General features: G+C 44.2%; 1 protein-coding gene across 5 annotated transcripts in view; it reads left to right on the top strand.

The window, feature by feature from the left end:
* The window catches only part of ANO1 (anoctamin 1), a 153764-nt gene that overhangs the window by 89657 nt on the left and 36238 nt on the right, over nucleotides 1-27869 (top strand). For all 5 annotated transcript variants that reach the window (XM_044269758.1, XM_044269756.1, XM_044269757.1 and 2 more), the window contains 8 exons: nucleotides 1768-1866; nucleotides 4338-4489; nucleotides 10023-10077; nucleotides 11149-11200; nucleotides 19595-19650; nucleotides 23807-23845; nucleotides 26520-26584; nucleotides 26719-26853. In XM_044269758.1, coding sequence (XP_044125693.1) covers nucleotides 1768-1866; nucleotides 4338-4489; nucleotides 10023-10077; nucleotides 11149-11200; nucleotides 19595-19650; nucleotides 23807-23845; nucleotides 26520-26584; nucleotides 26719-26853 — 653 coding nt within the window. The remainder of the gene's footprint in view (nucleotides 1-1767; nucleotides 1867-4337; nucleotides 4490-10022; nucleotides 10078-11148; nucleotides 11201-19594; nucleotides 19651-23806; nucleotides 23846-26519; nucleotides 26585-26718; nucleotides 26854-27869) is intronic.

Genomic DNA, 27869 nt, shown 5'->3' with positions numbered 1-27869 from the left:
CTTATATTTGCTGACAAATAAAATCCTGAAACTTTTATAATAAATCATTAGTTTTTCTCCAGTTCACTTTTACTCGCGTGATCACCAGGGGCTTTGGAATCCAAGGGTCGCGGGCACTATTCAGGATGGCAACACAACCTCGTTTACACTTTTTTTTTTTTTTTTTTTGAGTCCCAGAGGCCAAATCCCTGATGATCAGTCATCGGTGGCAAATCTAATCCATATGCCATCAATGCTGAGGCAAGCAAAAACTTCTTAATTAGTGTCCTTGTACAATAACCGGTATCGGGCAATTATCAGGAACAACCCAAACGCTGATCCCCACAGAAAATCATTGTTCATGGGCAGCAGATCACAGAATACAGAAAGAATATATGTTTGTGTGCATGAACCCTAACACACATCGAGCAGAAAATTCACAGCGTAAGGGCTCGTTCACATGAACGTTTTTTGCGTTCCGTATACAGTCTGTATACGGAACCATTAATTTCAATGGTTCCGCAAAAAAAAAAAACTGAATGTACTCCGTATGCATTCGGTTTCCGTATTTCCGTTTTTTCCATTCCGTTGAAAGATAGAACATGTCCTATTATTGCCTGCAAATCACGTTCCGTGGCTCCATTCAAGTCAATAGGTCCGCAAAAAAACAAAAACGGAACACATACGGAATGTACTCCGTATGTCTTCCGTATCCGTTCCGTTTTTGCGGAACCATCCATTGAAAATGTTATGCCCAGCTCAATTTTTTTCTTTGTAATTACTGTATACCATACGGAAAAATGGAACGGAACCAGGAAACACTACTGAAAAAAAAAAAAAAAACGGCCCGGAAAACACTGAAAAAGACATACGGTCGTGTGAACGAGCCCTAACTCAGCGTGCAGTCTGCCGGAGCTCTCTGCGTTCTGGCATTGCCGGAAGCTACAGCGTTGACGTCTGGCGGTTTTCGTTTGTCCTGATCCTCTGCATATTTGCCAGGTTGCGGCCAGATCTCCGCCGGTCCCCATTTAATGGGGCTAGGCGGCAACGCTATAGTTTCCAGCAATGTCGTATCGCAGGAAGATCCAGTTGGCTGGCCCTTGCCTGATATACAAGCGCTAGTGTGAAACTAAGTAAATGTGATATTAAAAACCTCATCTAGCCGGGGCTGAAATTTTCTGCACGGAAGTTGACCCGCAGACTTTGAAATCCACAGCGTTTCAATTCTTAGATTTTTCAGGGAGATCTGAAACAAAATCTGCAAGTTAGAAATGCGCAAATTTATTAATGTGGAAACAATGAAAACCTCACGAAAATCTGCATAAACTACACCGCCGTATGAATAAATGTGTAAATGTAAACTGTCTACCGTGTACGAGGTTCTCCTGACATTTCCCCCATTGGCAGTTAATTGAAGTGACGGATCAGTCATATGGATTCCAGCATGTCTGATCCTTTTTGTTCTCTACTCTACCTATTAAGAACACATGCACGTTTGGCCACGTCTGTTGGGGAGGCGGTCTGGCAAAATAGAGGTCCGCAACAGCCATCTACTGTTTATGGCCCGCCTAAGAGCCCATCTGATAACCGGACATGCCTTGGTCATCAGAGGCAACTTTGACGTCTTCGATAGCCTCTATAGTCTTGCCGTTATGGCCTTGCCTCCAGGGGTTCTGACAGACCGGTGTCAGTGGTTACCAATAGCCGAATACAGTAATATAATGCATTGTCACGAATTTTATAAATGGGTTTTCATTGATCTCCGTTTTTTTTTTTCCCTTGGTATAGACTAAAATGCACGGCGTGGGGTTTGTGAAGATTCATGCTCCCTGGAATGTTCTCTGCAGAGAAGCTGAGTTTATGAAACTTAAGATGCCAACGAAGAAGGTATGTGCTCACATCGGGGATTGCTACTCGCAAATTACCCCGGACACGTTTATATTTAGTGACTTGCATATAGGTCGCTGCTTCATTGACGGCAATGATTTGTAAGAAACGTTATGATGTTTTATATTTCTCCCATGAAAAGGATTAAGCGTTCCCATCGCCCGTGGACAAACCACGTGCCGCTAGATTTCTGACCTAGCAACCTATGTATGTATTACTGTAAGAACTGACGTGACGCAGGCATCTTACGTAGATTGCTTTCCCATGCCCATGCTTGGCGTCGGCACCAGGCAAAACACTGGTGGGGCTAGGATATATTCTCACATCGGAGTAGGTTTTTCACAGTGTATCCAGCCTAGGCAGTCTGTGTGTCCGAAACGCGTAAGCATTGTTTGGACTGCTTCTTGTACGGTTATGGATTTATGTCTTAACAAAGCTCCAATTTTAGGATCTGCACGACGCTGGACACAGATATTAATGGTCTATCCTCAGGATAGGTCATCAATATCCGATCAGGGGAGCGCTGCCGCAGTCCGAAATAGTTGACCGGTAGGGGTGCTGGACGTAGGACTCCCACCGATCTCATATTGATGACTTATCCTAAGGATAGATCATCAATATCTGTAGCCCGTACAACCCTACCTAGGAGGATATGCCGGTGAAGGTCGCGCCCCGCACAACCCTACCTATTTGGGCATATTCACACACTGCAGATTTGTTGCAGAAACTGAAAATCGGATTCACATTGATTTCTGCAAGTTCAGTGAATGGGACAGTTGCAAAAATGTCTGCAACAAATCTGCAGAGTGTGAACATACCCAAAGAGGTATGGGGGGGGGGGGGGGTACCCTAGCAAGCCATTGGCTGCTACAAAGAGCAGTTGCAGGGCTGGCGATGTATGTGTGCTGCATCTTCTGTTAAACTCCATGGGAGTTACAAGCATCCTGGGCAATTTCTCAAGTTCCCATAGAGCAGGGATCAGCAACCTACGGCACTTCAGCTGCTGTGAAACTACAACTCCCAGCATGAAAACGTGCTCTGCTGTTATTCTAACTCCCATAGAAGTGTGTGAAGCATTCTGGGAGTTGTAGTTTCTGAATAGCAGGAGTGCCGGAGGTTGCTGATCCCTGCCATAGAGAATAACGGAGAGCCCAGCCCCCCCAACCTATTCGTCTTCCTTAGCATCTGCTTCTCTTAGGTGTGCCTGACTGTACAGCAGGCCTGGGGTCAGGGGACCCCGATAGACCCTCACCTACCAAACATTTTTCTTATACTTCTCCCCTGCACAGGATACCACCACTGTACTCCATACACTGTATGAATTGTGGAGGGTCTCCCGGGCAGGTTCCTATTCTACAAGCAATAAAGAGAAAGCAGCAGCTATGAAATTGCCACTGCTACGAAAACTTTCAGGTTTAAATGATTGACTTTTTATTGCATTACTGCGCTGTAGATCTTAGAAGTGGAATAGTAAATTGGAGATGTCTTGACTTGATCGTGAAGGTAGCAATTACAACACTCTACTATTAGAAACCTATAAAGTGACGTGTTTAGTCTTCATTAAGTAGCAATCTGGCAAAGTATGAAAGGTCTCATTCCTGCCCTACGTTTCCTCTAATGGAGTGTCAGCTAGATCCAAACTTCAGAACATTTGCCTTATTATTACAAGGTCCAGGTAGGGCTGGCAGTATGTGCTGGTTTTTTTCCCTCAAGGGAAGGTTTGCTGCATGCTCCAGCCTTCCAGAGACCTTCTGTAGACCATGATCCTGTGTGGGGTTGGAGGCACGACAACTGCTCCGACCACATAATGTCCCAGAATCCCAGGGCGTTACTCATAGTAATTCTTTCTGCAGAACTGGAAAGTCATCATGAGTCATCCTATTTCTAATGGTCTGCAGGCTACATCTAGTAATTTTACCTACCGGCCACAGACGTGGTAGTCTTTTTTCTTTTTCTTTGAGAGTAGAAAAGAAGTTTGCAAAAAAAAAAAAAGACCACATTTGTCTGGGCCACAATACCAGTCATGGCCCATGGACAAGAGTGGCACTTTTTTGAGGGATCCTTTCATCAGGCAACCTATTATGGTCCAAAGGTTTTGTATGTTTGAAGATTAAAGGCAGCCATACAGACAGATGGTTATCCCACAATAACTTCAAGTCGGTGAAATGTACGTGATTTATCTTTGAGTCAAGGTAGACTATCTGCTGACAGCACCACCTGTCTTCTGGGGGAAGCATTATAAAGTTCTATATTGTCTATCGGTTCTCGCCCCCCAACTAGGGTGAAAATCCACCCCAACAACTGGACTGTCTTTTTTGTGATTTTGCAACTTCCAGTGTGACTATTTCCCAGAATAATGGATGGTCTTCAATAAGTTCATGTCCTCCAAAAACTCATGCTTCCCTAGCTGCTGTTTTTATAGTTGTCTCCATTTTGCGCATACTGATTGTACGTTGCATTATTTATTCCAGGTCTATCACTTAAATCAGAACCAGGGCCTGATGCACAAACTCAACTCCGTCTTACAGAAAATAACTGAACCAATACGGCCCAAGGTTGCTGGTCACCGACCACAGACAGTCAAACATCTCTCTTACCCTTTTTCCAGGGAAAAACAGCATATGTAAGTATATGGAATCCAGTCTACGGTCTCCTCCAGTGTCTTTATAATCTAATATATAAAGCTAAGTGTATGTACACTCACCTAAAGAATTATTAGGAACACCTGTTCTATTTCTCATTAATGCGATTATCTAGTCAACCAATCACATGGCAGTTGCTTCAATACATGTAGGGTTGTGGTCCTGGTCAAGACAATCTCCTGAACTCCAAACTGAATGTCAGAATGGGAAAGAAAGGTGATTTAAGCAATTTTGAGCGTGGCATGGTTGTTGGTGCCAGACGGGCCGGTCTGAGTATTTCATAATCTGCTCAGTTACTGGGATTTTCATGCACAACCATTTCTAGGGTTTACAAAGAATGGTGTGAAAAGGGAAAAACATCCAGTATGCGGCAGTCCTGTGGGCGAAAATGCCTTGTTGATGCTAGAGGTCAGAGGAGAATGGGCCGACTGATTCAAGCTGATAGAAGAGCAACGTTGACTGAAATAACCACTCGTTACAACCGAGGTATGCAGCAAAGCATTTGTGAAGCCACAACACGCACAACCTTGAGGCGGATGGGCTACAACAGCAGAAGACCCCACCGGGTACCACTCATCTCCACTACAAATAGGAAAAAGAGGCTACAATTTGCACGAGCTCACCAAAATTGGACTGTTGAAGACTGGAAAAATAGTTTTTTGAACATGACAATGAGTTCACTGTACTAAAATGGCCCCCGCAGTCACCAGATCTCAACCCAATAGAGCATCTTTGGTATGTGGTGGAACGGGAGCTTCGTGCCCTGGATGTGCATCCCTCAAATCTCCATCAACTGCAAGATGCTATCCTATCAATATGGGCCAACATTTCTAAAGAATGCTATCAGCACCTTGTTGAATCAATGCCACGTAGAATTAAGGCAGTTCTGAAGGCAAAAGGGGGTCCAACACCGTATTAGTATGGTGTTCCTAATAATTCTTTAGGTGAGTGTATGTATGTGTGTATGTATGTATGTCTGCTAATGGGATCTGCACCGTCGCATTTACAATCGCAATTTGGCACACAGGTACATCAGGTGTCAGAAAAGGTTTTAGACCGGGTCTCGGCTCTCTAGCCTGTACAGTTCCTGAGATATTCCCAAAAATGCAAAAATGGCACATCACATGACCTACATTAGCCAATAGAAGCCTGCAGGTCTTTCTCCTCATATCCCAACTGCCATACACACGGTCACATGTCCCTTATCAGCCAATAGAAGCTCGCAGGCCCTTAGTCTCCACATACACACAGTTTTACACCAGGTTTCCATAACAACCCAGCCATTTTTTTCCACTGCTGTAGGTCAGCGTCAGCTTTAAAGGGGCAGGGCGCTGTGGATAAGGGAGCGGAGTGCTGTGGAGGTCACAGTTAAGGGGACGATCCACTATGGAGGTCAGTGTTGAGGACAGATTGCTGTAGAGGCCACTGTTGAGGGAACGGGGTGTTGTGGCAATTCCTGTTAAGGAGATACTGTGGGGGTGAGTAAAAAAGGGGAGGCCGCTGTTTAGGTCACTGTTAAGGCGGTGGGATGCTGTGGAGATCACTGTTAAAGGGGCGGGCGCTGTTAAGGTCTTTGTTAAGGGGGCAAGGAGCAGTGGAGGTCACAGTTAGGGGGATGGTCTGCTATGGAGGTCACTGTTAAGGGGGCTGGGTGTTGTGGAGGTCACATTTTAAGGGAACAGAGCTCTGTGGAGGTCACTGTTAAGGGGGCAAGTTATTGTGGAAATCCCTGTTAACGAGACGGAGTACTGTGGAGGTCACAAATAGAGATGAGCGAATTTCATATTTTTAAATTTGTTCACGCTTCATTTACTGGTAAAAGGTGAATTGCGTTATGGATTCCGTTACCACGGACCATAACGCAATTCTATTACGAAATGCATAATGGAATGCCTTTAGAGGCTTTCTGTTGTTCATTCCGTCATAATAGAAGTCTATGGGCTGCAAAATGGATCCGTCCCGTTTCCATTATATAGGAATATTACGGATATAAAGGAAACTGGACGGATCCATTTTGCAGCCCATAGGCTTCTATTATGATGGAATGAGTAACGGAAAGCCTCTAAAGGCATCTCATTATGCATTCCGTCATAGTATTGCAGTTGACGGTTCGTCGTAACAGAATCCCTAATGCAATTCACCTTTTACAAGTAAACGAAGTGTGACTGAATTTCACAACCTGAAATTCGCTCATCTCTAGTCACAAATAAAGGGCTGGCCGTTGTGGATGTCACTGTTAGGCCTCGTTCACACTTCAGTGTTTGGTCAGTGATTTCCAACAGTGATTTGTGAGCCAAAACCAGAAGTGGAGCCTCCACAGACATGAGGTAGAAGGGAAAGATCTGCTCCTGTTCTGTGTTTAGAGTTGCACCTGGTTTTGGCTCACAAATCACTGATGGAAATCACTGACTAAACACTGAAGTGTGAACAAGGCCTTAAGGGGGCGGGGTACTGTGGAGGTCACTAATAAAGGGGCGGCCGCTGTGGAGGTCACTGTTAAAGGGGAGGGCGATGTGGATGTTACTGTTAGGGGGGAAGGCTGATGTGGAGGCCACTATTAAAGGGACAGTGGGGTACTGTGACGTCACTGTTAAGGCAGCGGGGTATTGTGAGGTCACTGTTAAGGGAGCGGGGTACAGTGGAGGTCACTGTTAAGGGAGCGGAGTAGTGTGGCAGTCACTGTTAAAGGGGCAGTTGCTGTGGAGGTCTCTGTTAAGGGGGCCGGGAATGGTGGAGGTCACAGTTAAGGGGACTGTAACCTATGGTCAGTGTTAAGGGGCGGGTGCTGTAGAGGTCACTGTGAAGGGGGTGGGACCGTGGGTACTGTGGAGATCCCATTTTAAGGAGGTTTTTGTGGAGCACTGTGGGGGGTTCAGTGTTAAGGGGTGGGTGGCTGTGGAGGTCACTGTTATAGGGGATACTCTCTATCTTTTACACACGACAACACACAAACATGAAATGAAATAGATCAAATATACCCGTGCAAAGCCGGGTCCTTCTGCTAGTAACTAATAAACCTATAGACAAGTGTGATTGGTCATATGTAACTGGAGCATGGCCGTTGAAGTTGGTGGGACACTGTTTTTCGCTGTTGACATTGAGGGGGTAACGGATTTAGTACCCCCCCCCCAATAAAATATGATCATGGTGGAATTGGCTAGTTGAAAAACAATAGGCCGCTTCAAGTCAGAAAACCTCTTTAAGTCTCTGGTGCCCTGATCACCATAGACTAAAATGGGATCCAGATGCATTCCAGCAAAATGACGGCTTTCATCTGGACAAGAATTGTTGCATGCGATGATGTTTGTCCGTCCAAAAACCTGCACTCATGCCGGAAAGAGACTGGATCCCTTCTAGATCCCATTATAGCCTGTGGGTTCCGGCAGCGAATGGCAGTATCTGGCAATTCTACATCTGGTGAACTTTGGCAGGCTACTGGAGATGTGAACAAAGCCTAACAAGATGGTTGAAACCTGACCAGGGTGAACAAGTCTATGAAATCCCACGGAAGAGCTTTGTATTGTTTCTGTGGGCTTCTGATCTGTGCTTCCTCTCAAGGAAGATTACCAATCTTTGGCCATATCTGGTGGATCACAGACCTATTCAAGTCAAAGGGTCCGCATCCGCACAGAGTGCACACGGCCAGTGCCCATATATTGCCGACCGGTCGTTTACGGTCTGCAATATGGGCATGGGGCCTTTACGTTCGTCTTCATGAGCCCTAAGGATGCAGTGGATGAGTACTGTGGTCACCAAGATCTCTGCTTGGGGGCTACTTTCATACAAGGTGTAAGTAAAGGCTATTGTCATGGTCTGGTGTTAGTGGATCGTGACACTTGTGCTGTACATGCTTGTTGCCGGTGGCAACGTATTGTTTTAGCATGTGTGGTCATTTACCCTTTTAGTCTGGTGTTCCTTCCCATTTTGGTGTGTACAGGGTAAGGTGTGTGCAAGGTGGAGCTGGGTGTGGCCTCATGGCTCTTCTTATGTTGGAGTTGTGAGCGAGAGAGAGGTCAGTTGTTTGTCTGCCTTTGTAGGAGAAGGAGTTTTGCTTCTCTGGATGTTTCACCTGTCCGTGAGGGCCTCCTTGTGGAACATCAAGGTCTTTAGATTGTCATCCCTTATGTATCTTCCTTATGTTGATGTTTGGTGTGGGTTTATGTTCAGGCCTAGCTGCTTCCCTGTTTTTCTACGCTATACGGTGGGGAGTTTTCCCCCCACTCCCCACGATGACAGTATGTCCAATAAGGTGGCCCTCAAACTGGACAGATGGTAAAGTCCAGGATGGCAACATAACTCCAGCTCCACAAGAAGCTGAAGTCCCACTAACCTCAAATCCCAAGTACTATAAGAGCCCACACCCAGCTCCACCTTGCTCACACTTTAACCCCATACCCATCAGAATGGGGAGGGACAGCAACCTTAAAGGGAAAGTGTTTAAACATGCTAAAAAACTACACATTGCCACCGGCAACCAGCATGAACGGCTAAAGTGTCACGGTCCACTACCACCAGACCATGACACAGCCGACATACCTCTGGGGGCAATTATACTGCATTTTACTCATTTTGGGCCCAAAATATTTTTTTCAGTAGGTCTTTATTAAATATTTTCAACAGGTTTTCCAGTACAGCTTTAAGTTTCTGTATATTTGCAGACTAGTAGGCTCTCCTTTACAGTGAATCCTAACAGCTGGATCTGTAGCCCTTATCTCTGAACTCATGATGGCTCATAAACACTCAAAATGTATCAGTTTGAAAAGAATTGAGCTTAAACAATTGTATATGAGCTGTCAGGAGTTCAGAGATGAGTGCTACACATCCAGCCGTCAGAGCTGCTGGCTGACCATGTTTGGGGTCTGGAACCCCCACGATCAGTAAAACAGACTCTTAAGCCCGTAGCACAATCATAGTTGAGACAACCTTTCAATGGGGTGATGATGGATCATGTGTAGTGCTGCTCCATTCAAAGTCCATGCATCTAACGGAGGCAAGCAAGGACCGCTTTCGGTTGTCCGGAAGACATTCAAAGCTCTCCTAGCTAAGGTTGCTTAGTGAAGAGGAATAGGGGGGCTTGAGATCTCTTTTACAATGATTGGTGGGAGTCCCTGCAATCAGATATTTATCACCGATCCTGTGGATATCTGTGTATCCTATCTATTCTATGACTATATCAAACCTTCCAATCATCACTGCACTGACTAAATGTAACCAAATCAAAATATAAGGGTACTATGGTTGCTGCACGGGGCCTTATCCTTAATGTGATTTTCCCAGATTAGGAAAAAATTGCTATTTTCTTCCAATAAAAAAACAGAACTACACCTTTCCGACATGGCAGCTCATTCATACTCATTTCAACTGAGCCACAACTTAAACACACTGGACAAGTGTGGCACAATTTTTGGAAGAAATCGGCCATGTTTTCCTAATTCTGGCTAACCTGCCTAAAGGTTTTAAATCTCCAACCCTTCTCCAGTCCTTCTAACTATGCAACTCTTCATGGTTCTCCAGGTTCGATATGTCAGACAGAGAGTCGTTCTTCGACAGCAAAACAAGAAGCTCAATTGTAAGTGTAACACACCAGTTGTCCCTTGCCGATCGAGTGTTAATTACCCTCCAATTAGATTTTCTCACCTTCTACGAGCCCTTCGCATCTTCGTGCTCTATGTAACACTGAGCTTGCCTGTGGTTTAGGTGCACATTGCCCAAGAGAAGTTATGTTACCTTGAACAGCTGCAGTTCACCCATAGTTGTGTAGGGTTCTTTTGGCTTCTCTGGATCTTGAAGACCAAGGAGCCTAAGGCCATTTTAGTCCGTGTTCCACATCAGTATTTAGAAGTCAAAACCAGAAGTAGAACCTACATAAAGGAAAAGTATGGAAAGCTGATGAAAAATACTGATGGGCAGCCGTACAGAAGACCAGGCACATAGTAGAGACCAAAGATGGTCTGAAATGTGGACCTTGACTCAATCCAAGAGCAGAATATTTGATTCAATGTTCTTTGTCCTCTGGTTTAAGAAAATAGATGGCCGGAAGGAGAGATGGTCATATGTCACATGTTGAAAGGATTTTAAAAGGGCACACTAGTGCAATAAATGGCATATAATAGTTGGGGGTTGAAAATTCATGTTAATGTGGTTGTCCGAGTTCAGAGCTGAACCCGGACATATTCACCTATTTTCACCCAGGCTGCCCACCTGATAAGAGCATTTCATGCTCCGATGCTCTCCCTTGTCCTGCGCAATTCAGGAAAGGCTTTTTCTGGACATTCGGTGACATATCGGGCTCTCCATGCGTAAAGCTAGACGGAGGCTTCTGCCTAGCAGTGAGCCCGGTAACGTCACCGTCACCTGGCTCACTGCTAGGTGGAAGCCACCCATCTAATGGTGGATGTTCTGTATCATCTATGAGAGGTGTCCCTACTTTCCAACAAAGCGAAATTTTGGTGCGAAAGGAGGATTATGCATGTGAATTTTATAATGCATGATCCTGTCAGTGGCTTTCTCCCCTCTCCTCATTAAGGATACATGCATGCTTGGATAAGCTTGCATGTGTATGGGGGGGGATGTTTGGAGGTTTAGAGGTCAGCTGAACAACCATTTGGCCGATAGCTTAATTGCTATCTTGTTCTTACAGGTGTATGAAATCTTGAAAAGGACAACCTGTACCAAAGCCAAATACAGCATGGGTGAGTGCAACGTTTTCTTAATTTTTTCTAGTTCTTGCATCTGTAACTACATGTAATCAAAAATTTGTATAACCATAAATGTATCTGTATAGCGCCACCTGCTGTTTGTCCTTTTCCTTATTTCTCCGTCTTGGTAATATTGTTGAGGTGGACGCACATGCTCAGTTCCATCCTTCAACTGCCACATTCATGTACTATATGATGTCTGATTTTTAATTTTTTAATTTTTTTATTAATCATTGGATAACCCCTTTAACCATTTATTTAATTGCCTGTTTTATTCAATGAAGACCAAGCGTATTTGTATTAACACTTGTCAGAACGTAAGAACGGTATATAAACATGGAGTCATTCTATTGGGACTAGACCTTGGCTTGGAGTCAGCTCACCTCTGATGAACCTACACAAGCAGACATAGGAGTTACGTGAATTCCTCTCCCTTTATTATGGGAGTCTCCTGTAGGAGTGTTACAATACATTTAGTGCTGCACCGTTAAACAATGTGCCAGCCTAGACTGGTCACAGAAACTGGTCCAGCCCCTGGGACCCATAGGAACACCCAAACCAAATGCCCACTTGCATAACATATTGTAAACCCCCTCCATGAAATAAGACACTACAGGGTCAGTTTGTTCAAGAAGCATATCCTTGCTTAACATATAACGTTAATTATTAATTTTCCACTTAATTTTTTAGTGACTATTGAATATGCCGAGCTACGGACAACAGTGGGCATTAGTGTTGAGCGAGAATGCTCGGCCGAACATCAGTTTAACATTGGGTTATATAGACCAGTGGTTAAGATTCTTGCCTCTAATGCAAAAGGTTGGGAGTTCAAATCCCAGCAGATACATTTCAGAAATAGAGACTAAATTAAATTTATATATTTTAGATGTTTTTTAGTAATATATATAATTTTTTATTTTTTTTGTAATTACACATTTATTTTGTGCCATACAATTTTTACATTTACTATAAAAAAAAATATAAAATACATATATTTAATCTCTATTTCTGAAATGTTTGTGCCGGGATTCAAACTCCCAATCTTGTACATTAGAGGCAAGGACGTTGACCACTACACTATACAGCTACATGTTAACCTGCACAGAAATATAAAATAAGTTTTCTGCTGAATAGAAATACTACTATGAGGTCTTTCTGACATAGTCCAGCATTCAGCTTTATAGCTGAGTGGATAAGGTCCTTGTCTCTAATGTACAAGCTTGTGAGTTTGAATCCTGGCAGAAACTTTTCAGAAATTTAGATTTAAGTACACTGGGGTGTCCCCAAGCACTGACTCAATATATGGATATAGCTATATATGACGTCCGTGTGCATTCCGTTTTTTGCAGAACTGAACAGCTGGCCCCTAATAGACCAGAACTATTCCTGTCTATTATGCGGACAATAATAGGACATGTTCTATCTTTGAACGGAACGGAAAAACCGAAATATGGAAACGAAAGGCCTGTGGAGTACCTTCCGTTTTTTGTTTTTTTAAACGAATGGTTCCATAAACGGAACGGAAACTGGGAAAAAAAACGTTTGTGTGCAATAGGCCTAACTGGGGAACAAATACAACACTTACCTGGTGACCAAACAACATCTCTTAGCAACTATCCGTGAAAAACGCATCGCGTTGCGGATGCAATGCGATGCAATGCGATTTTCACGCAGCTCCATTGACTTCTATGGGGGCCAGCGTTGCGTAAAAATCGCAGAATATAGAACATGCTGCGATTTTTCACGCAACGCACAAGTCATTCGCAAAAACCAACACACATGTACACAGCGCCATTTAAATGAATGGGTCCAGATTCCGTGCGGGCGCAATGCGTTCGCATCACGCATTGCACCCGAGCGGAACACTCGCTCGTGTGAAAGAGGCCTGAGTGTTCTGTTTGTTCCCCTGTTTATGTGAATTTTTTTTCTTGAACCGGAGAGGTCTACCTAAATTAATATGTTGAGATGACGAGACCTTTTTGTTTCCTCCCCTCCCACCCTCCTTTTTTAGAAAAAAAAAAAGGATGCAAAAGTTGTTAAAAAAAGAAAAAAAAGAAAGAAAAATGTCTTAAACTGCAAAAACAGCGTTACAGACAATACAGCTACCACTAAAAGGGAGAGGATGGAGCTGCTGCTGCTGCAAGAAAGCTTAAAGCTGCCTACAGTACTCCTAAATATTAACCCCCCGACACACAAACGCCTTCCTGTGAACACCAACAGAATTTTACTTTCAACTCTATGAACGATTCCAATGGTCCTCCCTATTAGGGCTCATGCACACGACCGTTGTTGTTTTGCGGTCCGTTTTTCACAGGTCTGTTGTTCCGTATCTGAGTTTTTTTTTTTCTCTCTGATTTAAGTCCCCTTCCGTTCCGTTATTTCACAAAGCATATCCGTATGGTTTCCGTATGCGATCCGTTTTTTTGTGGATCGGAAACGGAAACAGTAACTTATTAATCACCAAACTCCTGAGCAATATGGGCTGGGCAAAGCATTTCTACAGTATGGATCCACAAAATACGGGTGAAATACAGATGACATACGGATTGTGTTCTGTGTGCGTTCCGTATTTTTTTTTTTTCAGACCCGTTGACTTGAATGGGGTTTTGGAATGGGATTTGTAGACAATAATAGGACATGCACTCCTTTTTTGCGGATGCAGACGGAGCACCTTCACTTGTTTTTGCGGACCCATTGAAGTGAATGGTTCCGCATAAAAAAATGGAGCGGAAAGAAAATACGTTTGTGTGCATGAACCCTTAGGCTATGTTCAGACGGTCAGTATTTGGTCTGTATTTTGCATCAGTATTTATAAGCTAAAGTCAGGAGTGGACCCTGCAGAGAAAGTACAATAGGAAGATTACTAATAGCTCTTCTGTGTCTTGGACCCACTCCTGGTTTTGGCTTACAATATGAAAAGACTACTGACTGTGTGAAGGTGGGATTAGTTTAAACAGGTTTTCGGGGACTTCCTATATTGATGACCCATCCTCAGAATAGATTATCGATATCTGATCGGTGGGGGTCTGACTCCTGCCCCCCTCTGGTGATCAGCAGTTTGAAGAGGCTGCGGTGCTCCTGTGAGTGCTGCAGCCTCTTCCTAGGGCGGTGATGTCAAGTGGCCTATCTGTAATACCAAGCACAGCCACTATACGGCGCTCTGCTTGGTGAGCTGGGAGGAGGCAGCAGCACTCATCGGAGTCCTCGTCAAACAGCTGAAGAGTCGGACCCCCACTAATCAGATATTGATGACCTTTCCCGAGGATAGGCCATCAGTATCGAACCTCGGAAACCAGTTTGGCCTGCAAAAGTGCCAAACGCTTGTTCATCGGGCAGTCACATTCTGTGATTAGACAGTCACAGAGTGTGGTTAGACGGGACACTCTGCTGCTGTCAAATAATGATTCTGTATGGGGACGAGCAATGGCATTAGCAATCGCTCCTCCCCATACGTGGAGGAGATCGCTGCATGTAATTGCAGCGGTCTCCTCTACTGACGAGCTGGGAGGCTAGGGAGGCATATGGTTTACATGGCTTCTGGTCTTCCCTATACAATGATAATGCTATTCTTCTGAACAGTTGGCGCCTCACGCAATTTTTTATATTTATCTGGTCTAATACAGCCCTTTAACTCTTTCCCTGCCAGCAGGCCATACACCCGAGGGCCTATTGTAATTGTAACACCTTGTAAAACTAGCCTGTAATCTACCGAAGGGGAAGCCTCTGGGGATTTGCATCCTCCTCTGCCAGGATGTATTATTTACAGCTTTCCGGTAACTAAAGGGAACCTCTCGGATAGAGTGCGTTTTGTAATTGTTAGTTGAGCAATTGCCTAGCCTGTCTGTGCAGGCACGCCGAATGCTTTTGCCTCTTGTGTAACTCCTATACCTTCTGACGTGCCTATGCTTTCATGTGCTTGTAGCGTGCAGGGAAGGCGTCGGGCTCGCCACCCACACCCAAGATGTGTCACTTGACATTCTTCAATGTCTTGCTTTATTTTGGAGGCAAGCTAGCAGGAGCGATCACCCCAGAGATGGCCCGAGGAAATGTTTACTCTTGGCTCACCTCCCTAGTCCCAGGCATTAATCCACGCATTGTGGAAGCCCTGCTCCTGTAATTAATCAGCGCAATACCATATAATAATCTTTTCATCTCCCCGTGAGCGAGAGGGGCAGGGATTAGACAGTCTATTGTCAGTCAGTTTTTCCAGCTCTCGAAGAACGCGGCGTCTGCTCAGTCTCCGTCAGGCGGGCGTAGTTACATCGTGCTCGCTCAATGCACTGCATTCATGGTGCTTACAGCGCCGCTTTCACTTCCCCGTCATGAAGGTCTCATTCATCACCCCCGCTTGCATGGCTGGGTTTGTGGCAATCTATTTTTATAGATTCATCTAATCAGATTCGGTTGGTATATGACCTATATGAAGGAAAAGTTGCCGAATTCAGTCGCCCCTTCCTGATCACTTCTGCCATCGCAGGTACGAGGTGACAGACAGGGAATCCCCCCCCCCCCCTTACTGGGGGGACAGATGTCAGGGATTTTGATTTCTAGGACTAGAATATCCTAGAAATAACATTATCATATATAATGAAAGGTTTGGTAACTTTGTAATATTCTGTTCGCTCCAGTTCCTCACCGGTTTCAAGATCTCTGCTTGCTGTCTTGTGCAGCGATAAGACTTGCAATTTGAGGGATTTCCAACAGCTGCATCAATTTTAGAAAATCCTCTAATCCTCTTAACATGTAAGGCTGCATTCACACAGCGTTTTTTGCCCTCTGTCTGCAGGACTTTGTCGGGACTGTACCCGAAAACTGCATTGAGACGTATACCTCGACAGGTGCATTGACTTTAGTGGGTCAAACAGAGCTTAAAGGATTTATCCTTGCACCTTTTTTTCCTTTTGCTTCCTACTTTTTCATTAGACAGAACAGTGTGGAAGACTGCTCTATATAGTCCAGCGAAAAAGCCGGTAAACCAAAAGCAGGTCAAACGGAGTAAGCTCCTTTTGGCCCATTAAAGTCAATGTACCTGTTGTGGGTGGCACGGTGGCTCAGTGGCTCAGTGGATAGCACTGGTGTCTTGGAGTGCAGAGGACCTGGGTTCACATCTGACCAAGGACAACATCTGAATGGAGTTTGTATGTGATAGGGAACTTGGATTGTGAGCCCCACTGAGGACAGAGTGATGCTAATGTGTGTAAAGTGCTACAGAATACGTCAGCGCTATATAAGTGCATATAATAAATAAATATATCCCGCCGTAGAGTCCTGCGAAGGGATGGGATGCAATGTGAACACTGCAAAATCTCTTGAGTGTTTGCTACAATGTATCAGCCTGAAGTATAAACTGTTTTGGCTCGGAGGATTGTTTACATTGGATGTATCTGTAGCAAGTGCTCAGCTGCGAGCAGTATATTGGGTCTTTGCAGGTCTACTGCCTCCGGATGTAAACACGAATGTCTCCATTCACTGAGAGCAAGGAGAGATCTTGAAAGTGGTGAAGAATGTAAAGGGGTATTTTGGTTATAACAAGTTATCGCCTATCCAAAGAAGGAGAGAAGAGAAGCATTTGAAGCGTAAGTTTAGGAAAACGGCAAATCGCAGCAAATCTGAATTTCCTCTCGCTTCCAAGTCCAAGAAACTTCAGCGAATCAAATTTTTAAAAACTTTGCTCATCTCTAGGGATAACTATCAGATCGGTGAGGGTCCTACCGCTGGGACCCCCACCAATCACGAGAAAAAGGCGCCCCCCTTGAAACAAACAGATGGGCTGGTTTTAAAAGCGTGCCGCCGCTCCAGTAGTTTCTGCCGGAGATACCAGTATAAGATAGGGGATAACTTGTTATAACCGGAATACCGCTTTTATTACAAAGGTGGGGGGGGGGATTTGTTTGATTTGCACCCGTTTTCTACCTGGGCTACATGGCAAACTTGGTTGCAACCAAAGATCACGGTCTAGCAGTGCAGTGATGGAAATGAATGGCGTCGCAGTGCGACCAGCAAGCTGCCACGACCTCGCAATTGCAAAAAAAAAAAAAAAGAAAGTCTGGATCTGATTTATTAGCAATTCTGGGGTTTTGGTCCTGGCAACCTGCACTGCGACCCCATTCATTTCTATGGAGGCGCAAGATTGGCGTATAGCCCCAGCCTAAAAGTTGCAAATTTTGTTGAATGCTGTTTTTGTGTCCAAATTTTTGATTTGTATGCTTCTCTCTGAAAAATGGGGTGCTTAGCTGCATTCATTAGGTATATGGCACAGCATTAACTGCGACTTTGGAAAAGCAGCAAACGATCACGCCATTTTACTCCCGTACAGGGTGGCAAAAATATAATATATTTTTTTCTTTTTCTCTTTACTTTTACTTTAATTTCCTTTTTTTTTTTTCTTTCCCCATTTGCTCCCATCACTCTATGGGCCAAGATAAGGTGATTTTTTTCCCCCCAATGTATTTCTATGCATCTATAGATGTAGGGGCCGAAATAAGGTGATCTCTCACCAATATGTTTTTCTGGCTCCACAGATGCGTGGTAAAAAAGAGGACTATGACTTAAAATAGATTTTGTATTATGGAATTTTGATATGATAAATGTATTTTTTTTTAAATATTTTTGTAAGATGGAAATATGATTTAAATATATATTTAAAAAAAACAAAAAACGAGTAAAACCTATAGACAAAAGTGTTATGCGCCAAACTTGACACACCTTGCAATTTTTCATAAATTTGGTGCAGGCAATGGCTGACTTCCCCTCATGACAAATCTCCCCCCTTTGTGAAGTACTGGTAGTTTCCCTTGGCAGCCCTTCAGAATCCACTTATTTTTTTTGTTCAGGGGCCATTTGGAAGATTTTTTTTTTTTTTTAAGGCAATTATTGGCACCGTTTTTGATAGCCCCCCCCCCCCCTCATATTATGCACAAAACGCGTCGGTCCTTACATCCTGGGGTCAGAAAGTGTAATAACTGAACGTGCAGCCCTCGACACAAGAAGTGATGTGTAGCTCCTATAAAAGGCCTGTTTGGCGAGTTGCCTGGATCTGTCTGGTGGACACGCATCCCTGGCCAAGTGAGTAATAGCTTGCGGTGTTGTGGAGCGCAGTGACCCGTTTTATACACAGTTGTCCTGAGATGCCTCAGAAGAGAAGACTAGCAGCTAAGCGCGGTAATTATACAGCCCGCCATCGACGACAAGCCTGTGACAGCAAACGTGCGCCCGCCGGATGTAATGCAAGTCGCCTGCGCTTTCATTATATTTAATTTAGCTTTAATAATCTGCCAAATGCATCCCCTCTGAGGGGGGAATCCTAATGTGCGAGCCCCGGGATCCTAACAGATTAGAGGGAGTTTTCCAAGACACTTAGGGCTCATACACCCGAACACATTTTCTTTGCGTTCCGTTTTTATTTTTAATTTTTTTTGGACCATATGTGGAACCATTCATTTCAATGGGTTCGTGAAAAAAATGGAAGTTACTCTGTGTGCATTCTGTTTCCGTATGTCCGTATTTCCGTTCCACAAAAAAATAGAACATGTCCGTAATGCGGACAATAATAGGACAAGGATAGTGCTGTTCTATTAGGGGCCAGCTGTTCCGTTCCACAAAATACGGAATGCACACGGACGACATCCGTATTTTTTTCGAATCCGTTTTTTGCGGACCGCAAAATACATACGGCTCGTGTGCATGAGCCCTTATACTGATTATCTATCTGCTGGATAGGTAATCAGTATCTGAGTGGTGGGCACTCGCAGAGAAGGCATCGGCACTCGCAGTAGCATCTCCCCTAGGCCAGTGACGTCATGTTCATGTGACCCATGCGCAGCTCAGCCCTATAGAAGTGAATGGGCCTGAGCTGCAATACCAAGCACAGCCTCTATACAATGTACGGCGCTGTGCTTGGTGAGCTGAGGAAGGCCGCAGTACTACTGCGAGTGCCGCTGCCTTCTCAAATAGCTGAACGGCAGGGGTCCCGGGTGTCGGACCCCCAATGATCAGAGGATAGGTCATCAGTATAAAAAGTCTCAGAAAACCCCATTAAGAACCTGCACAATGGAGCGGACGCCCTCTATGTGCTAAAACACATTGGGCAGACTAATAAAACTGTCTAGGAAGTACTGTCTGTTGCCCATAGCAACCAGTCACAGTGGAGCTTCCGTTTCTGGAGAAATAAGATGCTGACTTGTGAAACTGTCTAAAGGAAATAGTCTGTTACCCATGGCAACCAATCACAGAACAGCTTGCATTTTTGAAGATCAGAACGCAGAATGAAAGCTGCGCTGTGATTGGTTGCTATGGGCAAGAGGCAGCACATCTTTTAGACAGTTATCGTAAATCTGAATAATTTTAAATTTTCCTTTTTATATAATGTTTTGTTTTTTAATTCCATAGGAATTACCAGCCTACTTGCTAATGGCGTGTACAGCGCTGCCTATCCGCTACACGATGTGAGTATTTGACTTCTCAGTGGTCTGATGGTTACGAAATATTAATTGCGATCTGTTTTTATATACATATGATACACTCTGGATTTTTTTTTTCTTTGCCTATATAGTGACGGGCCATTATTATAGAGTAAGATAGGCGCTCTTGTGCAAAGCTGTTTTATGTGATGTGTAATTTGTGGGTTGTCAGCCATCTTAATTCCTTCTCCCCTCAGATATGGTTTTCCTAATGAATCCTACATTTCCCATCATGCCTGGCTTTGCAGAGACAGAGGGGGCGGAGTCTCTCCACACTGCAGGGCAGCCATGACAGATTAGTGACACTCAGGGGCGTAGCTATAGGGGGTGCAGAGGTAGCAGTCGCTACCGGGCCCAGGACCCTGAGGGGCCCAAAGACCCTTGTGCCACATAAGAAGATACCAGTATTATAGAAAGTGCATGCTGGTCAAGATATAGCTCTGGCTGGAGGGAAGGGGTTAGGTCAAGAATTTGGCATGGGGGGGTTGGGGGGGGGGGGTCTACTGTTTCAATTTTTTGCCTCAGGTAGCATGAAGGCTATGTGCTTCCCTAGCCACAAAACACTGAGGGAAGAGGGGGGGCCCAAGCTGAACCCTTGGACCAGGTCAATGAGCCTTTAGCTACGCCCCTGGTGACACTGCTGCTGTCCCCTCACACTGCAGGGTCTCCATGTTCTCCTAAAGTGATGCAGCTTCAGCCAGTCAGCTTTTACATGCAGGAGGCAGGGAGATCAGTGTGAAGCTACATCACATAGAACTACACTGGAGAGTCGGCACACACAGATAGTACAGGCAGTGAGAGTCTGGAGGTAACTGCAGCTAGTCACTGTATACACTTCCTACTATATATCTCCACTCCTGCTCATTTACATAGGAGACGTTTCTTCAACAGAATAAAGGAGTAGGGGAGGGGCCTGAGAGCTGTCAGAAGGGATTTGATTGGTGATGATGTCATCCTATAATTAGCAGGAAGTCAGCCGCAGGGGAGAGACTGAGTTCCTGTTTACACATTAGAGCAAGCAGTCAGACTTGACTAGATTCCCATGACGAAAAGGTTAAGTGTATGGACGCAACTACAAATTACACTGCTAGAATACAGGTGGTCAGTTAGTAAAAAAAAAAAAAAAAAGAGCTTCCTTAAAGGGGAGGTCCAGCCTGTAAAAGCCATTTTAACATTGTAGAACACTGATGACGCCTCGGGTCCCTGTGCTGACAATGACTCGAACCTGCCCCCCCATAGTACTGTGGGGCCTAGGTTCTGACACAGTGGGCCTCTCTCAGAAGACAGCATCACTTTGCCACAAACAAGGGTCTGTTTCTTATGGTTTCAGAGGCCACAGGAATCCTGCTTTTACATGCTGCTTGTCAAAAATTTGTAAATTCCTATAATGGTCCCCATGGTCGCATCCCATGTCAATGGCTAAACCTGTAAATAAGCAATCCACTTACTGCAGCTGCCCCCACCCCCCCCACCCCCTTTCAAGATCAACACTCTTGGGAATCAAATAAAACCATAACCCTTTTTTATTTCTTAGAAACAGCACCACCACAGTCTATAGGGTCATGCCTGGTATTGCAGCTCGGCCACATTCACTTAAACACTGTAATACCAGACATTCACGTTGCAGCCTTAAAGAGGTTGTCCCGTCCCAGCGTGTCCACAGCGAGAGAGGACTGGTCGCCGGGCTTACGGAAACTGTCAAGTGGGCCCGTGTTCTGCTAATTCCGTAACTACAATTGCTGTGAATGGGAGCTACGCAAACAGCGCAACACTCGGGAGTCACAGAAGTAGGATAGAGTGTTCTGCTGTGCCGTTAACGTAGCTTCCGTTCACTGCAATGAGAGTTATGGCGACTGCGGCGCACCAGCTCGCTCAACAGTTTCAATGCAGTTTCTGGCCACCTGGGGTCAGCGCTTGGTCTCATCTGGCAATGGAAACGGCTAGCTGGGACAACCCCTTTTAACACAGTAAAGTTTTCATTCACTGACTGCAAGCAGATGCATTAAAGACGGGGTAAAAATGAAGCACAAAGAATATTAGAAAGCTGCAGAGCTCTTCATTACGCAGTGGTTAACTAATTTATGCAACTTTCTAATATAATTTGTGCATACATTTCTCCATTCGCCTGATCTCTGCTTGTAGTCTCCCTCTGAATGCACACTTTATTCACTGATAGCAAGATGAGATCTTGAAAACAGCATGGATTTAAGCATTCTAAAACAGGGGTGCACAACTTGTGGTCAGAGGGCCACATGCGGCCCTCGATACCGTTCTGTGTGACCACCAAACATCTGGTAACGGACATGTATTTGTGGTTTGATATAAATATTTCAATTGGTAATATCCCTTTAAGTTTTATTTCGGATCTTGCTTCGGTTTGACAATGTGGCCCCCAGCCAGAAGAGGTTGTGCACTCCCGCTCTACAATATCCTATTGGGTTCACAGTCTCCTCTTTATAGTGATGCATTAAAGCTGTTACAATGTGCTCCAAATTTTTTAACATTTTGTCTATTTTGTAATTATTTTTTATTTTATTTTATTTATTTATTTATTTATTTTTTTTGCCGCATCCTCCCCTGACCTTGCATGCTGATACAGCTACATAGAGGAGAGGAGCTGTTGGCTCTCCCAGGCCTTACACCAGAAATGCACTAAAATATTAAGGCTAGGACGCTGACCAAGGCGCGTGTGTAATACACAGGGGAACATTTCCTGTTAAATAAGTTATCGGTCATTCTCCTGGGTAAATTGCACAAGGTGTTGTATAATGTAGTTGAGAAGTTCACGAACGTCCAGGCAACGTGCTCCGCATAAAGCTGACTGGGAGAGAAAATAAGGTTCTCCGAATGTGCTTTGTATTAATTATTTTCCATTTTATTTTGCGTGTAACATCCAAATATGTTAAAGGGGATCCTCCGATTTACAAAGCCCTTTTTCAAGCCCCCTGTTAGTGAACTCTGAGTAAACAGAGGGGATCCACCATTCGTAATCTCTCTTCCATTAGCCAGCCGCCAACAAAGTGTAATTTTGGAGGACTGTAAAGTGTAATACTTCATTTCACCTGCGGTGGTGCTGCAGGGAAGGTGAACACTTGCCGCTGGATTGCTCCACAGATTTTAATGGATTACAGCAGGACAGCCTGTGGCCCAATGAAAAACACATTTTATTTGTCCCCTGAGAATTGATGTCAAATGTAAATTTCTATAGGAAGTAGGGGGTAAGTTATCAACCCATGTGTTGCCAGTAGAGTGATGTAAAAAAGTCATACATTTTTGCGCAGGCACCATTTGCGTACAAATATTGTAACCTATTGGGGTTGTGCGATGCACTGGTGTCTTGAGGACCTGCACCAAGTCATAAATTGGACACCTCTCACACCAAATGCCAGTTTGATAAATTCCCCCACCCCCATGACTAGAGTGAAAAACTCTGTTCTGGCTCATGATGTCCATATGCCCTATTAGGATGTATGGACAGGGATGGTCTTCATGAGACAACCCCTCAGTGTATGTATCACTGTCGCCATCTTCACATCTATGGCCACCTAACTTGGGAACTAACCTCTCTTTGAGATCTGAAGGCAACGTTAACAAATTCATGCTTGGGGTCAGTGAAGCTGCCATACTGATTGACACATTTCTTCCTTCCGCTGCACTTGCATGCAGTTATGATTGTCGAGACTTGCGGAAATCCAGCAGTGTGTCTCATCGAGCCAGTTTCTGTTGTGGTTGTGCGGGTTTCTTATTTATGATGGCTTAGGTCCAACTTGTTTGACAAATTCTGTCTTATAACAAACAGCAAAGCGGGGACTATTCATGTGCACTTTTCTATAGTTGAGTCATGAAAAACTGGAGAGGTCCTCGTGTTGGGTTCCTTCTGAGTCCCCGGTGTCTACTGGAAAGAGTAGCATAGTCTTGTCGTCAATGGGAACCAGAAGGACCAATTACAAGTCAATGGGATTCATTAGGATCCGTTTAAAAACTTGTCTATCATATCAGTCATAGCTTCGTTGACCACTATGACTGAAAACCATGAGGTTAATTTGAACTGACATTAGAGCCACATATTTCTTGCATAAAGATTACTGGGGTGTAAATCGCTTTAAAAAATAAAAATATATATATTTTTTCTACTTTACAGGGAGATTACGAAAATGGTGCTGAACCCAATGACCGGAAGGTGAATACATTTTTAGTTTCTTTTAACTTTTGCAAATATAAATGGAAGACTCGCCAAGTGGAACTGAACAGGTTTTGGTCCTGAAACTACAACCCCCTGCATGTTATGATAGCCACAAGCTCTCAGAGTATGCTAGGAGTTTTACTTTGAAAAACTGGAGTCAGAGCTGAAGGTTGGAGATCATATTTGGTTGGAAGCAAGCCTACATTTTGCATCCTGATGGGAATTTGCAGATGTCACGAATGTAGTCAACATCTTTTCAATGAGAAACTCTTGCAAAAAAAAAAAAAACAACATTAGACTCAAAGCCCCATGATTGGTCTTCACTTATAGATTATGGAAATAGAGTGTACGTTGAATGTAATGTGTGGTCCTTAAATGGAGTCAAGATCCCCCCCACCTCAGACTCCTTATGTAGTAGGTTGTCCACCGCTGGCCTAAGTCACAAAAAGGCATCATATGCATGTGGTATAAATTCAGTTTCTCTGTATTTTGAGTTCTACATGTTATCTGCTACTTCAGCTTTACAAACCTCCCATTTTCTAAGTAAAGCTAACGGAGGAGGGGGTGCACGGTAAAAGGACTTGTACAGTAATATAGGGGGCACTCACTCATTGTCTCGGGCATCATCTCTAAGTATGGTCCTGTCGAGGAGAACAATCTCCATCCAGTGTGGAGTTCCTGCCTCTAAACCACAGTTTACAATCTTGATCATCGGGGTAGATACACAACGTGAGCCTCGCTCTTATTATACACTGTGCAAGCCACTTGTTCTGGTCCTTACCATGGGGTTGGTGTGGGTGTTAGAAGATTGATGGGAAAATTAAACATTGATGCCTTTGTGCTAATTAAAGGGGAGTTCCTCAGCTGATCCTGTCAGCGAACCAACAGGAGATTTCTTAGCAGATGTGTTTCATTGTTGCACACTGGCCAAAATCCACAAAGCTGTGGTGGATCACACATATTTACAACTTGAACTAACATTGGCAAGCAGGTTGTTTATATGGATTTTACTGGACTCCCTCATTGTCCACAGTCAAAGTGTTTGGACTCGTGCACAATACCGTGTTACGGCTATGTCTTGTACAGAGCCATCATACAACTTCCGTAGAGCTGCATTAGTTCTCTACTGTTACGGTAACTAAAAGTCAGATGGAAAGGGGCATCATATCTTGCTTCTAAGGGAGAATATCTCTGTAGACACAGAGCTTGTTGGGTTGCACGGCTCGTGGTCATCGCATAGCCCTGCCTAAAGTCCTTAGCCTGTTTTCAGTTGGCCATAATATACAGGTGAAACTCGAAAAATTAGAATATGGTGCAAAGTTTATTTATTTCATGAATGCAACTTAAAAGGCGAAACCAACATATGAGATAGACTCATTACATGCAAAGCGAGATATTTTAAGCCTTTATTTGTTATAATTTGGATGATTATGGCTTACAGCTTATGAAACCCCAAAGTCACAATTTTGAGGTCCCCTTTGCTTAGGGGATATGGATTAATTAGCTGACTAGAGTGTGACACTTTGAGCCTAGAATATTGAACCTTTTCACAAAATTCTAATTTTAAGCTGCATTAATGCAATTCTTTTTAATTTGCATTACTGAATTAAATGGACTTTTGTACGATATTCTAATTTTTGGAGTTTTACCTGTACCTACCAGCCATTGTTCTACTCAACCAGGCCATGGTCGAGCAGGCTTTATAGGATTCCATGGTGATCCAAGAGCCTTTGACTTGAAAACCATGGGGGGGAAGGGGGTCTGGATGCAGTGGCCACAGTATGGACCCTTAAATGCAGCCATAGTACAGGATTTGAAACTGTTCTTAGAAGACATGTCTAGATCTGTTACATATTTACCCCATGTTGAGTCATGTATCTCTGTCCGCGAAAGCATATTCTTTTCAGTTTGTCTCTTCTGGGTTGCCTGTGACACATTTCATGCCTTCCCACATACTTTAAAGGGTTCGTCTCATCCTAGAGAACAGCAGCCCATGGGCGATCAGCTGATCACCTTGGGTCCTGACAACCTCAACAAACTGCTGAAATTGGCCGGGAGACACAAAAGATAGCCAGCCCCCCTCCCTTGCAATGGCCGCATGTAGTATAGCAGCCATATAGATGATTGGCTGTCGAAGTAGTGGAAGGTCCGCACAAGCATGCCAGAACAGGAGTCATACGTGAGACAACTCATTTTAATATGCTGATTGTCTTATACTGTAATACAACTTGTTTGGGACAGGCAAGGCTGGCACCGTGACAGAAGAAATTAGCAGTTGGCACCTCCGAGGCTGCCTTTTTCCCACTATGTCTGACGAGTTTTAATATTTACCCATCTTGTGTGATAATCTGTGTTTAAGGCAATGCTTTTATATGAGACGTCTCTTTTCTCTCTACTTTGCATCAAGAACTTGTAAAATCCTAGTGCCGGAGGGGTAACTAGCCCTAAAGGGGGGTCCCCTACCTATCCTGTGCAATTTATAATACTGCTGCCTTCCCATGTGATGTTGGGCCCTAAGGCCCTGGGGCTTAAGGTGACTGCTACCTCTGCTTTATTGCCCAAGACTCTGAGTTTTGATGGACGCTCTTCCTTACTATGTACCTCTACATAAGTTAATCTCTATTAACGTGGAGCCTTTAACTGCTATGTCCTGTTTCGCTTTACTTTTCAGCTTTTGTGTGACGAGTGGGCCAGTTATGGTGCTTTTTACAAGTATCAACCTGTCGACCTGGTCCGGTAAGTTATATTTCAGCTATTGTGAAAGTACAACTCCGATCATCACCGGTTGTAGACCACTGATGTAGGCTATCGGGACAACTACAGTTGTCTCTTTTATGTCCTTCCCATCTCATTCTTTTATCTCTTGCTAGGAAATATTTTGGGGAGAAGATTGCCCTGTACTTTGCCTGGCTCGGAGTGTACACTCAGATGCTTATTCCTGCTTCCGTCGTGGGGATCATTGTGTTCCTTTATGGATGTGCGACTGTAGATGAAGACATCCCAAGGTACAATCAATATTATAAGAGAAGATGTCTCCCTCCTGAAGGTTGAATACCCCTGGCCTAAAATATAGTGTGATCTTTTACTGTACCTATAACCCTGGAGCTCTTATGTGACAAGGTGGACCAGGACCTCTTGAGTGTAGAAGCCCATTTAGAAATATAACCACTGCAATCCCTAATGTACACCACTTAGCAGAACTTACTTTATCCTAGCAAGCCTCTAATGCTTACAAGACACCATAAAAACAGATTGAAGACATAAATCTGACTCGGGCGCCAAGAGAAATTAAAGCAGCATTGTGAACATTGTATAATCAAGCAACCAAGAGGAACGCAACACTGACAGTCCCAGGGAAAACATCCAGCCTGGCCTGCCCAACCGCCAGGGCAGGAGACACTCTCTCCAAATTATGATAAACTAATAAAATGAGGATGGCAGGACATATACTTTATGGGAGCCATGTGAAGAATAACATCCAGACCAGTTACAGCCAGGCAGCGGGGTGAAGTAACTTTGCAAAGTACTCTATGGCACCTTAAAGGGGTTATCTCGCCACACATTTTGCCAGCGAAGCCATGGGAATGTAGTATTACATGGTGGCTGTTCAAAAAAAATAGCCATCAATGTAATACCTAGACCGCTCGAGACCACGAGAGTAAACTGCTTCATAAGGGGGTTCCTTGTGATGTGATGGTGATGTCCATATACTATAATAGGACATGGGTTTTCTTCATGAGACAACCCCTTTAACCCAGGATATACACATGGAGTCTTTGGGTTAGCGTTGCACCTAGGTTGCCCTTACCCTAGGACTTCAAGACCAAGGCCTAAAAGCTTCACTTCTGCATAGAGCTAGCTCTCTAGATGAGGTGTAGAGCTCTTGGGGTCTCGTGTTCTCCTTGTGGAGATCAGGGATCAGCAACCTTCGGCACTCCAGCTGCTGTGAAACTACAACACCCAGCATGCAAACGTGGCTGTTCTTGTAACTCCCACAGAAGTGACAGGAGGATTCTGGGAG

The sequence above is a fragment of the Bufo gargarizans genome, chromosome 10 (assembly GCF_014858855.1).
Source record: "Bufo gargarizans isolate SCDJY-AF-19 chromosome 10, ASM1485885v1, whole genome shotgun sequence".
Lineage (NCBI taxonomy): Eukaryota > Metazoa > Chordata > Amphibia > Anura > Bufonidae > Bufo > Bufo gargarizans.
Note: the sequence above shows the minus strand (reverse complement) of the source record. Positions and strands in the feature narration are given on the sequence as shown.